General features: G+C 42.3%; 1 protein-coding gene across 1 annotated transcript in view; it reads right to left on the bottom strand.

Moving 5' to 3' along the window:
- TMEFF1 (transmembrane protein with EGF like and two follistatin like domains 1) overlaps positions 1–17,781 on the bottom strand; it is an 85,426-nt gene that overhangs the window by 3,138 nt on the left and 64,507 nt on the right. The window contains exons 8-10 of the mRNA XM_026841408.1: positions 12,900–13,048; positions 12,020–12,085; positions 4,070–4,193 (exon numbers count right to left, since the gene is read on the bottom strand). Of these exons, the coding sequence (XP_026697209.1) occupies positions 4,070–4,193; positions 12,020–12,085; positions 12,900–13,048 (339 nt within the window). The remainder of the gene's footprint in view (positions 1–4,069; positions 4,194–12,019; positions 12,086–12,899; positions 13,049–17,781) is intronic.

Here is a 17,781-nt window from a genome sequence, read left to right as displayed (position 1 = left end):
AATCATTTTGCAGATGAAATAAGGAGTCCAAGGTGACACCAGCTGAGAAAAAGCTGGTGAGAAGGTGGAGGTATGGTAATTCTTGGGTTGGGGAATGGTTTGGATTTCTGTGTCAAGAGAAGAGACAGAGCAGATGTGCTCTGCTTTCCTGGATAAGGTTACTAGTGGCTCTCTGAAAACACATGGTGAAGGCCCTGATTTGACAAAAGAAGTATGTGGGGTCATTATTAAATTGGGGCAATATTTAGGAAAAAATAAAGCAATTGGGTGAAACAAGTAGGGATAAATGAAACACAAAGAAGCATGCTCATGGAACACAATGTGAGCATGCTCATTCAACTTCAAGGTTAATATGGGAGAGAAGTAACAAAGAGGAAGAGAACCCTTGAAAAATGGGGGAAAAGGAAGACCCCTTTTCAAGCTGCAGCCTATGGAAGTGGAATCCTGCAAAACCTACTGGACAAGAGCAGCATCAAACCCCCTCATGCCCTGTCACCAAACCAAAATTTGATGGAGGTCGGGTTAAAAAACCAATGGCCACAATTGTTCAAGTGTGAGTCATGGAAAAATCCATAAAAATTGGCCAGGGGTGGGAGAGAAATGGCTGCAGACAGAAGAGAAGCAGCTGCTTTAAATGGTACCTTGCATGAGCAAAGCAGCAGTTAGCTCAGTGAGAAACTTAGTAGAGGCTGTTCCTGATCAGCGACATGTGTTCAGGGAATGAGATGTGCCAGTGGTGAAGGTGGCAGTAGAAACACTCTCTAGAGGAATTCATGTCGCAAGGCAAAAGAGGCAGAAGGACAACAAGGAAAGCAAGAGACACCCAAGACATTTTGCTGGAGTCTGCAGAATCAAGGCCCACCACTTACATCCCTGAGCAAGTTTTGAGTAGAGCCATCCTGTAAAACTGACTGATTGGAATGCATCATTAAGGGCAACTGAATCATACAATTGGCCTCTAGCTCTATAGTCGAAAGCTGGACAAGAAACATCACATGCAGGCAGAGAAACACTCCTTTTGTAAACTGAATCAGATAAACCCAAATGAAACAGAAAATCAGTCTCATCCACCCAAAATCTTTGTACTAGGGTAGGAATTAATTCTGTTGGAGGAATGAAATAATTACTCCACAGACCTTCCTACAAACTGCTAATGCAACTCCTAATCCCTCTTTGTATGCAGGGATAACAGTTGGGGTTTACATGTTCATAATCTTGTGACTCTACTTTCTCCAGCCATGAGCTGCTATGTAAGGAGCTCAGGCATGAAACAAGTTCCAGTAAGAGTAGAGTTATTAAAGAAAAACCCCAATGTACTGTAAGTAAGCTCAGTAATGTCTGGGAAGGCAATCCAGAGAAACATGTATTAGCATACAAGAAGGAAAAAGATGTGGAACATGTTGGCAATCATGCAAAAAAAAACCCCAAAAAAACCCCCACCAAACATAAAGAAGAGGACTCCTTGCTAGTGAAGAGGACTTGATATTTTGCTTTTGGTTTCTTAAAGAAGGTAACAGTCAAAGTGTGATCAGTGTGAGAACTTCTTTAAAGCAAAGGAGGCAAAACAAATCAGAGGAGACACAAGTAATTTAAAGATGTTTCCTCAGAAACACTGAAGTGACAGGAAATTATTTCCAAGAAATATCAAATGGAGATTCAGGAGTATTGAATGCTGCAAAGGAGAAGTGCTTGTGTTAAGAACTATATTGGTGGTGGGATGAAGTACTAGGCACTAGTTTAAGTTACCTTAAATGTACTTTTAAATACCTTTAAAGCATTCTGCTGCATTAATATATAGCAAGATAATATAGCATTAATATAATAGCAACGTAGAGGTCAGTATGGATTTATCAAAATATGCTCATCAGCCAATTAATTGAGTTAGCGTAAAGAAGTTTAGATTTCTTTGCAAAGGGTTGAACTGTGCCTCCTTGATGCAGCCTGCCATAAGGAGAGGGTAGAACTGCACTGCACAGGGCTGGCAGCAGGAGACAGACCACAGCAAAGGCAGCTAAACTAAATATAATATGGACTACTACAAAACCTTCCTCCCACCTGCCTGATGGCAGTCCTGGAGGGTTGTTGTACAATAAGCAAGGAGATTCAGTGCCCCCAGTGAAAGCGAAAGTCATAATTTGCTCTGCACAGGCATTCGCTGCAGCTTCGTAGGTCGTCTGATACCTCACACATATCACTACCAGGAAATGAGGACCAAAATAAACAACGTATATGCTGCATGTGTATGAGAACGCAAAGCATTTGAAACTGTCCCTAGCGTTCAGCATTATATTTTCCTTGCCAGAGAATGAGAGAAAAATTTTCTTTGATAGAAGTACATGATTACTACAGTGGATTGCATTCTGATATAATTTTTTTTCTTAATAAGTCTGCTCCAATAGGAAACATGCATAAAGTATGAGACCATCAGCATTTAAATAGCAAAGTAAAGTCCAAAGGAGATCTGATACTTAGAGTTAAGAACTGATAGTCAGAAATTCTTGACTGGAACCACGTGAGGTTTGTTGTGCTAGGTCCAGTGCTGAGATACAGTTCAGGCTGTTTAAATAAGTAATTAAAGGTAGAAATAGTAAATGTAATTATAAAACAGAATTTAGAGGGACAGCAGATTAATTAAATTCATCAAAACATTGCCTATCAGTAATTATTAGAGTAATAATATTTAAATAATTGAATAGTAATTGAATCATAAATGAATAAATCATTATATGATTAGCACCATCCAGAAAAAAATCCTGAGAAATAAAAAAATCAGTTCATTCAACCAGGAATGTTTTCCTTGAAATAGCTCTACTTTGAATATTTTGAGGACAAATCCATCAGAAATTGTGTTAAACACAGCTCTAGATTAAAAGAATACTATAATCAAAGAGTGCTGCCTAATGCCAATCGAGATGACATTGGGGATGCACCCAGTTTCCCAAGAGAAGCAAAGCCATGTTGAGCTCTCTTGGTTCTGCCAAAGAAAAGAGAAAAACAAATAAGTTCTATTGGAAAGGTGGAAATAAACAAGAAAGGGTCTTGGATGGGCAAAGGAATAATAGAAGCTTTCAAATGCCTGACAACCATACTGGATCTGTGTTTTGGGCTTCCTGCTCTCTGATAAGTCTGGAAACCCTTAAATCTTGACAGTGCAAAAACCCCTAAATATCTTCAATAGATAAAGATCAAGGGAGAAAATGTGATAGTATCTAATGGATTTACAGCTGAAGTTTCCAAAGCAAAGGAAAGCAAAGAGTTATAGCATCTTCAGACACATTAATCTGAAAGTACAAGCTTGCAAGATAAAAGTTTCAGGAGTAAAACTTCCTAATAAGTAGGGCACTACATGTTATTAAGAAGTGGCCTTTTTCTACAAAAAAAACTTTTAAAATTAACTTCTTCTTTTTTTTTTTTTTAGGAAAACAAAGATGCCAAATTTAGTTGATGAAATGTAAAGAAAAATATTATCTGGGAGCTAAGGAAATAAACTGGAACACCCAGAAATTCTGGGAAACACTGTGTGGCTTAATACTGAGTGTACTGAACTGCTAGATTATGCTGTAGACAAAAAGTGTGGCCTAAAGAATATTTAGCAATTTTATACTCTCTAGATGAAGCCTATTATTGTGAAGAAGGGCAATAAATGTTAAAAATAAGATATTGATACTCTAGAGAGAGTTTATGACAAGAGCAATAAATTTACAGACAGTATAAAAGCAGACTAAGAGGTCAATGGGGAAAGCACAGTCATATAGAGAAGCCATGTAAGGTAAAGGAATTTTTTTTTTTCTCTAGGTAGGACTTAGCAGCTGAAAATAAGAAACCAACACTGAGACCAGACTTCTCAGAAAATTCAGCTTCATAGCAACCTGACTGACCAAGCCTTTCCTCTGAGCACTATCTCCCACTTGACTGGAGCAACTGGGTGTTGCCCACAGCACAGGGATATGGTTCCTGTGCCACTGCTTAGGTAACTGCAAACTGATACATGCTTTAAGTATATCTAGAGAGCATTCTGATTAAGCTTTACAGCAACTTCAAGCACATTTTGGAGACACGCAGGACTTACCGGCAGGAAGCCTTCTGAGTGGAATAAATGAATTCACATTTTCCATGTATACAGTAGCCGTTGAAGCTTTCTGAACAAGGTATGTGGTTTCCAATGTAAATGTCTTCTCTTTGATCACTGGCATCTTAAGAAGAAATAGACATAAACCATTATAAATGGCTGTATGATATTCATTAAAAAATCTCAACTAAGAATAGCGTATCCTGAAAAACTTGTGAATAAAGGAATACAGAATAATAAAGCAAAGGCTTAAGAGTAAAGTTTCAGAGGCACCTACAGAGATGTACTGCACTGAAAAATGATTCTCAGAGACATCTAAATATGCTTCTTATGTCAGGTTTCTCAAAAGGAGAAACGTATTCATGACACAAAACCAACCAACGCATGAAGACCAGCAGACGTCATTGGGGCAAAGAGTTAATATATATATACAGAGAGCTCTCTCCCATGTCTAAGCAGAGGAAAAATACCTGAAGGGTTAGAAAGAAGCCGAATGATATTTTATGATTACTGGGTAGAAAACAACTCAATAAAGCCCAGATCTGACTGGTACTGCCAGTCATTATAGCTGAAATCAAACACTCTACAACAGTGGTCTTCATCAGAGAAATGCTTTTATGGAGAGGGAACTTCAAAATATTGAAATGAGCTTAAAATACCCATTCCTTTGGGAAGTGTACTGGCTTTGGCTGGGATGGAGTTAACTTTCTTCATAACAACCTGTAAGGTGCTGTGTTTTAGATTTCTGGTTGAAACAGCACTGATAACACACCAGTTGCTGAAGGCTGTTGCTGAAGGGTGCTTGCACAGCCTCAAGGCTTATTCTGCTTTTCACTCTGCTGCTTCTCTCAGTGAGTGGGCTGGGGGTGAGCAAGAGCCTTGAAGGAGACACAGCGAGGACAGCTGACTCCAATTGACCAAAGGGATATGACCCTGCCATATGACATCATGCTCAGCAATAAAAACTGGGGGTTTGGCCTTTCCAAGGTGCCAGTTGCTCAGAGACCATCTGGGCATCAGTGTGCTGGTGGGTAATTGTGAGTGATGGCTTATGCATTGCTTGGGATTTTTCTCTTTTCTTCCCTTCACTTCTTAAACTGCTTTTATCTCGACCAATGATTTTTTCTTGTGCTTGCTCTTCTGATTCTTTCCTCCATCTTCCTGAGGGGAAGGTGAAGGTGAGCAAGCGGCTGTGGTGGGTGGTTAATCATTGGCCTGATCAGCCCAGCACAGGAAGGCAGTCCCTTCTGCCCAAACATCTTTCGTGCTTCTATCATGTTACTAAGACTAAAGCTGTGTACATTTTTAACCATTCTTTCCCCAAAATTTTTCTGTAAAAAAGTCCTAAACACAGAAGTTGTTATTTCATAATAAACTCTAAATAGCAGGGATCTAAAGATGTGAGCATAATTGTGGAATTATGTTCATTTCCATGGCAACAGACTATAGCGTCACAAATACAAGATTATAATGAACTACAGGTGCAAAGCAAAAAAGGACTGCAAGGAAGAAATCTCCTATACAACTGCAGATATTTGAAATAACACCAACAAGAAAGAGAATGTCTTTATACAAGAAAAAAAAATTTTTAAAAAGGCATACTGCTGTTTTAGGTTTTCCCTGAACATTTTCGGGAATGTTTTCTATTTTGTTCCAGGAGAAATAAAACAAATAACTATTAGAGGTTTTAGATATAAGGAAGTCTGTTGGTTCAGGCTATGCTTCAAAGATACAGAAGACTTGATACAAAGAAAGAACATTGCTTAATACTGACAATATGTCCACCACTGCCCTGATGGAATAGACTATGGCATGTCTAAGAAAACAATGGGTATGTCTCATCCCAAAACTGTTGCCTCCCTCCTTCTCCAAGCAGTTAATTACTGTCACATCTGGTCCCAATCAAAGGCTAGTAATAAGCTATTTATTAATGATATTATTTATTAATAATATTAGTCTGTTCAGATAGCTGCACCATGTCTGGTTTTAATATATATACTAATACAAAATGTGAGGCTTAGTGAAAGATGCATCTCCTGAAAGGTGGCTGTGTAGTCATGGCCACCCAAGCCAGAGGCAAAACTTGTATTAAGCAAAGAGACATTGTTAAATGCAGGAGGTGATTTTCAGTGTAAAAAACAGACATTTGCGCACCTATGGATGAGAATCTATTCTTAATCTGAGAGGCCTGCTAGACTACTTCAGAGCTTCAAAGTGAAAGATTCAACTGGTGTAGGAGCCTTGAAAGAGTGACTGGATATAAGAGTTCAGATACTTCAACAGAAGGAAGAGGCAGGCACAAAAACTGAAACCCTGATGCTCATCTTGGTACAATAAAACCAGCAAGGCAGTTGAATCTGGGAAGAAAGAACTTTCTGATGTAACTTTAGGTAACCACTTGCACTGCAGGAGAAGGAAACTGTCATGGCTGTGGTTCTAGAGACTAGAAGGTATTATACATTCAGAGAACAGAGTTTAACAAGAGTATCTCACAGGAATTTAAAGCAAAAGCAAACAGATAGAAGTGTGTACTGTTCTCTTATCCTGGAAGAAAAAGTCGTTCAAAGTAGTTCACTTCAGGCTCTCACTATCTAAAAAGACCTGACTACTGCATAAAAAAATTTCAAAACAATTATTTTGCACAAGGCATAATCCCTCTGTGCACATCATTTGCTGAATTTGAGATTGCTGAAGCTATACATGTTAATAATAATAATTATTATATGCAATGTTTTTTCCACTAACTAGATTTCAAGGGCAATTTATATGCAATGAATAAAAGGCTGTACCTTCTTCTGAATAGAAACCAAAAGTGGTGTTTCATTATATCACATAATAAGATGTATATTCCATTTGGTGCTTTTTATGCCTTCATAATGTAAGTGAAAATTGACATTAAATCATTCCATATGGAGTGAAAAGAAGAGAATTTGTTAAAAAATAATTTTTTTTGTCAAAAAAACCCTGAAGATCAGAGCTAACAGAGAAGATACCAACCCCTCGCAACAAAACCTGAATTAAGACCAGCACCGAGAAGAAACAACAGCGAGTTATGGTCCTTAGTGATTACCTCCTGTGCAGAAAGGAAGCACCTACTTGCAGACCAGACCCTCTTTTCAGGGAAGTTTACTGCCTCCCTGGGGCCCGAATTAGGGATGTCGCCACAAGACTGAAGAGCTTAGTACAATCTTCAGACTACTAACCATTCCTGCTGTTTCACATGAGTACTAATGATGGAGCAACAAAAAGTCTGAGGTCAATCAAGACATTTCAGAGCCCTGATAAGTATGCTAAAATATTTGGGAGCACAGGTAGTGTTTTCATCAATCCTCCCAATAATGGGGGAAGACTCTGGAAGAAACAGGCAAACCCAGGATATCAATACCTGGCTCTGGGACTGGTGCTTCCCCCAGAACTTTGAGTTTTTAAACTATGGAAAAGCCTTTGAGACACAACGTATGCTGGGGCCTGATGGGCCTGCAGGGAAAAATGCATCTTTGGACATAAGCTGGTGGACTGATGATAGACCTTTATACTAGAATCAATGGGGGAAGGGGATACCAATAAAATTGCAATAGGTGAGCCAAGGGTTGGCATGGCATTGCCTGAGGGTGGCAATGCCAGGGGGAACATTTGCACTGCCCCTGGGAGAACAGAGGGCTCAGAAGTATATCTGAAATGCTTGCACAGCAACACACGCAGTAAGAGAAACAAACAGGACAAACTGGCAGCATTGGTCATCTCCCAGAACTACGATGTCATTGGTATTAGTGAGACTTGGTGGAATAAGTCCCATGATTGGAGTGCTGGGATGAAGGGCTGCAGGCTATTCAGGAGGGACAGGCAGGGCAGGCAAGGTGGAGGTGTCATCCTCTATGTAAAGGAGAGGTTTGATTGTACAGCCCTCACAGTTAGTGATGATGCAGTTGAGAGCCTCTGGGTGAGGGTTAGGGGGATGGAAATCAAGGAGATACTGTAGTGGGTGTCTACTACTGATCACACAGCCAGAATGTAATCACCGATGAGATATTTTACAGGCACTGGTAATCTATATGGGTAGTCCTTGTCCATATGGGAGATTTCAACTTCACAGACATCAACTGGGAATGTCTTGCTGTGACCAGCAGGTCTTGGAAATAATTGAGGTTTATAGAAGTTAACTTCTTGTCACAAGTACTCAGTGAGCCAACTAGGAAAGTTGCCCTTTAGACTTGCCATTTGTGAATAAAGAACTTGTGGGGGATGTGCTGGTAGGTGACTGTCTTGGCCACAGTGATCAAGAAATGGTTGAATTTAAAATTTTCAGTGTAGTGTGAAAAAAGGACAGCAGAGTTGCTACCCTGGACTTCAGAAGAAAAACCTTTAAGCTATTCAGGGAGCTATTTAGCAGAGTACCCTGGGAATCTGCTTTTGAGGGTTTAGGAGTCCACGAGTGCCGATCAGTTTTTAAGCAGCATCTTTTAGAAGCACAAGAGCAGGCAATTCCACTGAGTCGTAAGTCAAACAAGTGTTGCAGAAGACCAGCTTGGCTGAACAAGGAACTCCTGGTGGAGCTCAAGAGCAGAAGGAAATTGTAGGAACTCTGGAAGCAAGGTCAGGCTTTGCAGGGAGATTACAGAGCTGTGGTTCATATATGCAGGCAGAAGACACAAAAAGCTAAAGCACAATTAGAGTTGTCTCTGGGCAGTGTTGTGTCAGATAATATGAAGTACATTAATAGCAAGAGGAGGTCTAAATAAAACACTGGACTGATACTTGTGGATGGTCATCTGTCTAACAGTGATGAAGAAAAAATTTAGGCTTTCAATGATTTTTTTACCTCACTCTTTAATAATACTGATAATGATATTTTTTAATACTTTAATGATACACCTTGGACTGCTTAGTCCCCTGAGTTGGAGGACCACAAGTTTCCATTTGTGGACACTGAAATCGTAAGGGACCAGATGTATCAGCTGAATGTTCCCAAGTCCATGGGGCCTGCTGGGATTCCTCCCAGAGTACTGGTGAAGAGAGTGAATGTTATGGCAGGACCCCTCTCCATTATCCACCAAAGGTCTTGGGAGTCTGGGAAGGTCCCTGCTCACTGGAAGTGAGCAGTTATTCCAATACTACAGACCTGTTAGGATAACTTCCTGGGAAAGATTATGGAGAAGATTATACTGGGTACAATTGAAAGGCATTTGAATAGTGCAGTCATCAGGCAGAGTCAACATGGGTTCAAAAAGGGAAAGTCCTGTTTAACTAATTAGATATTCTTCTGTGATAAGGTCACCTGCAGTGGTAGGTTGACCCTGGCTTGACACCAGATGCCCACCAAAGCTGCTCTGTTACTCTCCATCCTCAAGTGGACAGGGGAGAGCAAATATAATGAGAGGCTTGTGGGTCAACATAAGGACAGGGAGAGATGACTCAGCAGTTACCATCATGGGGAAAACAGACTCAACCTGGGGAAAATTAATTTAATTTATTACCAATCAAATCAGAGTAGGATAATGATAAGTAAAACCAAATCTTAAAAACTTTCCCCCCACTGCTCCCTTCTTCCTGGGCTTAACCTTACTCCCAAGAGTCTACTACCTCCCCTCCAGTGTCACAGGACATCACATGTTGTCTCTACCAATCCTTCCCTCAGGGAAGGACTCCTCACACTCTTCCCCTGCTCCAGTGTGGATCCCTGCCATGGGAGACAGTTCTGCAAGAACTTCTCCAATGTGAGTCCTTCCCAGGGGCTGCAGATCTTCATGAACTGCTCCAGTGTGGGTCCCTTCCACGGGGTCACAAGTCCTGACACCAAACCTGCTCCAGCGTGGGCTCCTCTCTCCACAGGTCCTGCCAGGAGTCTGGTCCAGCACAGGCTCCCCATGGGGTTGCTCAGCTTTTTTCTTCCCTTCTTAAATAGAGGTGCTACCACCGTTGCTGATGGGCTCAGCCTTGGCCAGTGGCAGGTCTGTTTTGCAGCCAGCTGGCACTGGGTCTGTCGGACATAGGGGAAGCTTCTAGCAGCTTCTCACAGAAGCCACCTCTGTAGTCCCCCTGCTATCAAAACCTTGCCATGTAAACCCAGTACACCTGCTTAGTGGACGAAGGTGGGTAGATGTACTTTTTCTGGATTTTAGTAAGGCTTTTGATACTTCCCTTCACAGAATCCTAAACAAGTTGCCCAGCTGTGGGATGAGCAGGTTCCCGGTGCACTGGGTGAAGAACTGACTGAAGGGCAGAGCTCAAAGGGTTGTATTGAATGGGGCTACATTTGGCTGGCAAACAGTCACCAGTGGTGTTCCTCGGGGTTCAATTTTAGGCCCAGTTCTGTTCAATATGTTTATCAATGATCTGAATGCAGAAGTTGAATGCACTGGGAGGTGCTGTTGACCCTGTTGAGGGACAGGAGGCCTTGCAGAGGGATCTAGATAGATTGGAGCATTGGGCAATGATTAACAGGATGAAATTTAACAAGTTCAAATGCCAGATTCTGCACCTAGGATGGAGTAACTCCAGGCATAAGTATAAATTGGGAGGGGAGTGGCTGGGAGGGCAGCCCTGCAGAAAGGGTTCTGGGAGTGCTGGTGACAACAGGCTCAGTATGAGCCAGCAGTGTGTGCCCTGGCAGCCGAGAGGGCAAACTGCATCCAACACAACATAACCAGCTGGTCAAAAGAGGCGATTATCCCACGGTATTCAGTGCTGGTGCAGCCTCACCTGAAGTACTGTGTGCAGCTGTGGGCCCCACAGTTTAAGGATGTGAAGGTCCTTGAATGCATCTAGATGAGGGTAACAAAGCTGGTGAAAGTGCTGGAAGGAATGTCCTATGAGGAGTGGCTGAGGACTTTGGCCTTGTCTAGTTTGGAGCAAAAGAGACTGAGGGGCCACCTCACTGCTCCCTACAGCTTCCTGAGGGGATGTGGAGAGGGAGGCGCTGAGCTCTTCTCCCTGGGATCCAGTGACAGGACACACGGGAATGGATCAAAGCTGCATCAGGGGAGGTTTAGACTGGACATTAGGAAGCATTTCATTATCAAGAGGGTGGTCAAATTCAGAAACAGGCTTTCTAGAGAGGTGGTTGATGGCTCAAGCCTGTCAGTGTTTAAGAGGCATTTTGACAAGAAATGCCCTTAAGAACATGCCTCAGCTTTGTCAGCCCTGAAGTGGTCAGGCCTGGTTATTGGACTAGATGATCACTGTAGGTTCCTTATAATTGAAATAGTCTATTCTTCCCTATTCTATTCTAGTCTAGTCTAGTCTAGTCTAGTCTAGTCTAGTCTAAACAGTGTTATTATTTGTGAGAAAAGAGGAAAGGTTGACACCTATGCAGATCTTCTATTTCCCACTAACTTGAGAAAGACAGAGGTGTTTTGTCCTGGACAGCAACACCTTGAGCAAGAGCTATGAAATACAGAAGCATATTTGTTCTGAGAATGTACCTAACACACACTGGCTACTACCACACAAAATAACTGAGCAGAAAGTGAAACTCTGCTTTAAATAATTTCTACCAAGGTTATTAAAGGTAAGGTAAAGTTCATACAGGTAAAACATTTTCAACCAATGTGATTCAGCTTATTAGTTTACTGAAAACATTTTAAAACATACTAACAAACACACAATCTGCCTTTTTTTCAGACGTTAACAGAAAAGATGGGGTCATGGAAGGGAGGTTTGTGTCATTTCATGAGGAATGTCACAGCTTGGTGTCTTCCAGTAAAGTCAGTTTCACAGCACTTGGGGAAGAATCTAATCCTGTGACTGGTGCATAGGAATACAGCGGGCAAAACTCACAAAGCACGCACATCTCCTTCTTGCCAGCCTTGCAATGTGCTGTAAGAAAGAGGCTGTTCAGAGGTCTGTCTCGGATACAGAAATCAAAGCTGTAAGGCAGACAAGAAGGGACCTGCATGCTGTATTTTCTCATCTCGTGAAACCATAACCAAACAGCAAAAGTCAGCACGGTACCTTTCACCTCTGGCCGATACTGCATGCCATCATCTTTCTTTCCAACTGCGTTTGTGTCATCTGTTTCTAGATGATAAATACATGCATGGATAGCTATTAAAAAAGGCTTATTTCCAGACCACTACATGTATGTCATTGAGAAGCCAGAATAATATTCAAAGAAGTATTTTAATTGCAGTAAAACTGGACGTATTTCCCCATTGTCCTCCCACACAACCAGGCAGGTAGCACACCTGGTCAGTAGCAGTCAGTAACCCCAGTGTTCAGACCAACACATGACACACCTCAAGCTGTTGGTTCTGAACTAAAAATTTTTCTATGGTATGGGCCTAGGGTGTGTAACTGGCAAAGAGATGGTGGAAAGCTGTATTCCCATGAGAAATTCCTAACTGCAAGAACCCAAAACTGAAGAGTCACGCACATGATTAACAAGGCAGTAGAGAGAGTGTTTCAGTGGACCATCCCAACATTGGAAAAGGAAATGCCTAAATATTTGTGCCATCAGTGCCCAACTTGACTCACCTTGGAAGCACATTCTATAGCCCACAGCAGAAAGAGGGAATGTTTCCCAAACACTGGTATTCCTTTTGCTCTCCTACTTCTTACCACCCTCACATGTAAGACCCATTGGGCTATTGCTTAGATTCTCCTAAGAGCTTTTGCTATCTTCCAGATAATAGCAGCCAAAGAAAGGTAATGTAAACACAGCAGGTATGTATGTATCGTAAACATACCTCTGTATGGGAAACTCTAAAATACAGGCAGGGAGTTCACTGATAACTGGATCAGTGACTTCTGATCAAAAATGGAAAAGGGAAACCTCTATCAAGCCCACTTATGTCAGAATTTACATTTACCAGAAAACCAAACTTATGCCTACCTGAGCAGTGTCCAAGATGCCTGATGTCGATCTGCTCTTGCCTTAGACATGATGCTTCTCTAACAAAGCACGGATTGTTATAGGAACTTCCATCAGAAGCACACACAGGATTAAAGCTGTATCCACTGCAGTCTATATTACATACACACCTGTTAATTGAAACATACAGCAAAAAAAAATTGACATCCAGCAAACAAAAATTAAGTCATGTTGAGTCCTGAGTAAACAACACTAGCTCATACACTAATACCAGGAGAGAAGAGCTCTCTCAACATCATTAAGATGTTGAAGAAGTCATTGACGTCTCACACTTCCAAGCAGAATGTACAAAATTATGAATAGGTGCTTCAGTGTGTTTTTTAATAACGTATTGATATTTCTTGTAGTTTTACTAAGATATCAATTTCTCTGATTAACACCTGAAAATTGCTAACACATTGCTAGGAAGATTTACTATGCTATATAACAGTTGTGGTGTCTGTTCCCAAGTGTGAACAAAACCAGATGAATATTCTGCTTCTTGAAGGGTGTCAGGATCCCTGAGAGGGAAACAAAAAGGAAAGGACTTCCATTTCTGTTAAAGCAGTAAAAGGAGTTTTTCTATTTCAGAGGCTGTACAGAGTCAGTATGCTTGGTTAACTGTGTCATTTCAGCAAGACATTCATTCATAACTTTGAAAGTTAACAGTGGGTTTATTATGTTGTAGTTATAACAGGATTATGCGATCTGAATGATTTCATATCAACACTTTGGATGTTTTAGACACAGCATTTCCCATATAATTTGCAACTAGGGATTTTAAAATGAAAGCAGGAAAAATGAAGACCTAGCACGCAGCTGGTTCTTAACCGTGCAAACGCAGCACAGCCAAAGACTTAGATAGGGCTATGACTTACCTGGTTTTGCTTAGATAGTTTTGTTGCCCCAACAAAAAGTACTGAAATTTTACATGTGTGAATGGCACAGGAAAACTTCCCAGCTTTCCAAGCCCCACCCCTCTTGTTTATTTTAATCAATATTCTACTTTTTAACAACCTCTATTTTTGAATGAAAGTTTCTCTGTGTGTTTCCGTTTGCTCTGCAAGCTCTGGACTGGGAAAAGTAAGAAGTGTAGCTGCAGACCAGGGGATGAGGTGGGCACCAGATCCAGCTCTCGATTGAACTCATTCTGATGCTGTGAGAGCAGGAATTGCTGCTCTGCATCTTCTGAGGAGGTGGCAGTGGGCACGGAATCCTCTCCTTGCCAGAAAGCTCTACGCAAGGGACACATGGTCTGACTCCTAGGAGCTGCTGCTAGCTTCATCTTGATTCACTCTTGTAAGACACAGGGTGGGGAAAAAAAAAAGCCAAGTTACCAACTTGCCAGGTTTTTTATGCTCTTTCCAGATGTTTCAGATGCAATTAAATGATTAAATACATGTACGTGTGCCTGAAGTCCGTAACAAATCTCACAAGGGAACCCAATTCCATGCTGAAGATGGCCAGTGTACCTTTTTCTCCCTCTTTTTCCATGAGCACCTTTTGTTGCCTAAATTTAAAGATGCTAACTTTGCCAGTAACATTTCATGCCTGTGAACTTCAGATTGTTGTTATACAAAAGAATATCTCTAGTGCAAACAGGTTTTTAAGTGAACCTACTGACAGTGAAAAACTGCCCCTGTAATGAGTTTCTACACATCTTAGGGATCTACCTCATAATACTTACAAAGCAGCTAAATATCAATATCAAAACTATATGATAATTTTTCTTACTAGAAATAGTAATGGTTGTAAACCTTGGACCCAGGAAAGGAAGTACTATTTTGTTTACATACTCCCACATGATTTTAAGTCTAACAAGCCTAATAAGGGGTTTATTAGGATTTACTATATGCAAATAAAAGGCTCACAGCTCAGCAGTTGTGCACATTTATTGACACAAACGAGCAGAGAGCTAGTCATAATTTGTATGACACTGGCTATGTGCTTACAGATACATTTGCTCAGCCTCAGCACTCAGTAACAAACACTGCCTGTGTGCACCCATCCTTGTCACGTTTAGGCACATTTGATATGTATCACCAGACCAACTCCATCTGTATTTCTGTTTCCAAACACCTCTAAATCTGCCTGTAGTCACCATCCAAGGTTCATAGCATCATAATTACTGTTGGGTTTTGTCATTCCTGGTGACAAATAAGGTGAGTTTTGAAAATAATTTTTTCTTCCTCATGGTGACATTACAGGCTAGAGTTGAAACTGCTTGGAAACTGCTTATGTTTTAATGCTTTGCTGTGTTTAGATTTAACATCTAATATTAAATGCTTACTTTCTTAGCCTTGCCAAATGCTTTTTTTGGGGGTAGTTGTGAATTCCTGACCCTGTTGTTCTGATAAACTCTCTCAGTCTTAGCTCTAACCATCTCTTCAAAGTATTAAAATTTGCTTTTTATAATTTAAAATTTAATCTAAAAGTAGAAAAATTGAAAAAACAAAACCCTACAAGAGGAGAGCTTGTGACACATTCGTAAGTGCTGGGTCAGTGTGAAGCAGCTGAAGCCCACTGACCAGCTGCCATAGGCTCGCAGCTGCTTTGCGTGGTTGGAGCAGGACAGAGCTGGTGACTGCCGGGGGTGGGAGCAAGGGAAATGCCAGCTTGCTGCCAGTCTGGATGCTGGGATTTGCTGGAGGCTTGCAAGCACACTAAACCCCCAGTGGGGCCCTGGTGGCACAACAGACCCCAACCAGCTGGCAGACACACGTGTGTGCCTCCACCTGCAGGCATGAGGGCTGCAGGCACACCAAATCTCCAGACGGACAGCCCTGGCTAACTGGTGGGACACATGTCTGCTGCCCATCAGTTAGTTACCTGTGCTGCTCACACACTGCAGCCTTGGGTAGGGCCTGACTGCCCTTCCCCTCAGGGAGATGGGGTGGACAGTTGTGGTGGTTTCTGTTCCGCTGTGGCTTGCTGTTACCAGCCATTGCTGGCCACGGTGCCTGGCAAAACCGACTGGGCTTCCAGGGCATCCCCTGGTGCTTGTGTCCCTGATCTCCAGGATCTGTCCCCTCTTCCAGGATCCACACTGTCCTCCTTCCAGGCACCCTTCTTCATCTGTCCAAGGGCACTGTCTTTTGGGACATCTCCCCAGAGCCCAGGCCCTTGGCTTCGTGGTCTAAGCAGTTTATCTGCAGAACTGCACTGCACGACCGGCATCTCAACTGCTGACTCTGTCTCATGGCTCTTTCTTAACTGAAGATTTGATGTGGCACTTTTATTTAGCCTGGGCATTAACCAGAGTTTACAACTGGTTCATGCTGGTTGTAGCTCAGGAGTTCAAAAGTCAAATTTCAGAAGTTCACCCCGTCACATGCATCCAATTATCTGCCTGATGCCTTTAGCTACTTCTTTGCCTACGACCATGACGCCAAATGGTATGACTGGCCTTCACCTGGCCATCTAGTAACCGGTGTAGATGCTTCAACAGAGCTGTCTGGCATATAAAAGGAGGTGGTTTAAGTATATTGCAGGATAATGAACTGGACTGATAAGACTATTATGTTTCATTATTCCAACATAAAATCCTGAAGCCTTGCAGAGGGCTGAAAGGGAACAAGTTAAGGTGAGGACATGGCTGGGGCGTGATGCTCTAAATGGAGCAAGGCCTCTGTGGATGCAGTAGAGTGGCAGAGAGGGAGCCAGGAGCACACGTTAGAAACCTGTACCCGTCAGAGAGTCCTTGTGAAGTTGTCTTTGCTCATAGCCAGTTGGCCCTAGACCCAAAATACAGCCAGGCCTGATGGAAGCACCAAACTATGAGATGGGGGAAGCGAAATCCGGGGAGTGCTGTTTTTGATAAAACACATGAAACAAAAGTTGGTTTTAACTGCTCGGTGTTTGTGAAGGAAGGTAAAACCATGCGAGAGAATGTTGCTTCTCTGATGCTGCACATCAAACAAATTGAAACTGGCAGCTGAGGCCCTGCAAAAGGACAGGATCATCACCATGGACTGAAACAAAAAAGCAGCTCAGGGAAGTATTGGGAGAACCCCAAATGAATTCATTATGAAATACTGAAAATATGTTACACCCTGAAGTCAGAGAGCTACAGAGGCCAGACCTGATACTGAAGAGATGACAGAAAATCCAACCTCCTGAGGGGAACCAACTGCCCCCACCAGCCGGTGTAAGTCCTAAAGCCAGGCAGAAGTCAAAGCCCAAGACTACCAACCACAGCCCATGGGACTGAACCATCCCACAGACTACACAAGCAGCATATGAAGTACGGGAGAAGACGTAGCAGACAGTGTTAATGAGCTAAAAGTGTGGCCTCAGAGGGCATAAATCTTATTAGGGGCTTTTGCAGGCAGGAGAACTGGAGTGAGTCACCATGGACTGTGGACTTGGGTTTTTTTCACAGCTGAAGACTGAAGCTGGACACAGAATTGAAGTCCCGTATTGTAATCTCTTACCTGACAAGCTCCCTGACAAGCGTGGAGAGAGCAGAGACAACACTGAGAGCTGCTCAGGAAAGGAGGGCAGGAACACTCAGGATCATAAAGGGGGAGTGGTGATATGTGAGAGGAGCACAAGAGGGGTACCCAGGAGGAGAGACAGTAGACCCTAACTGTAAAATTCTTAATATACCACCTTTTAAGCAGTTATTCTCACTTCTGCCTTATCTCCCACCAGCAGCACTGCATCCATGTACCAGCGGCCCGTGAGAGCAGTGCCACACACAGCTCCCCGAGCTTGGCTGTGCAGCTACAGACACTTTCCAGCATGACTTGGGCTGAATGACTGATGCATGGCAGTCCTGCTGGGAGCCTGGACGCCTCCGGCCACCAGCCAGCTAAGGGCACTACCCCTTTGCAAAGGGATGCAAAGGTTTTGATCATATTTC

This window comes from Athene cunicularia (genome assembly GCF_003259725.1).
Source record: "Athene cunicularia isolate RWA chromosome 2 unlocalized genomic scaffold, athCun1 chr2_part1, whole genome shotgun sequence".
In the NCBI taxonomy this organism is placed as follows: domain Eukaryota; kingdom Metazoa; phylum Chordata; class Aves; order Strigiformes; family Strigidae; genus Athene; species Athene cunicularia.
This window is presented reverse-complemented; position numbering and strand designations above follow the sequence as displayed.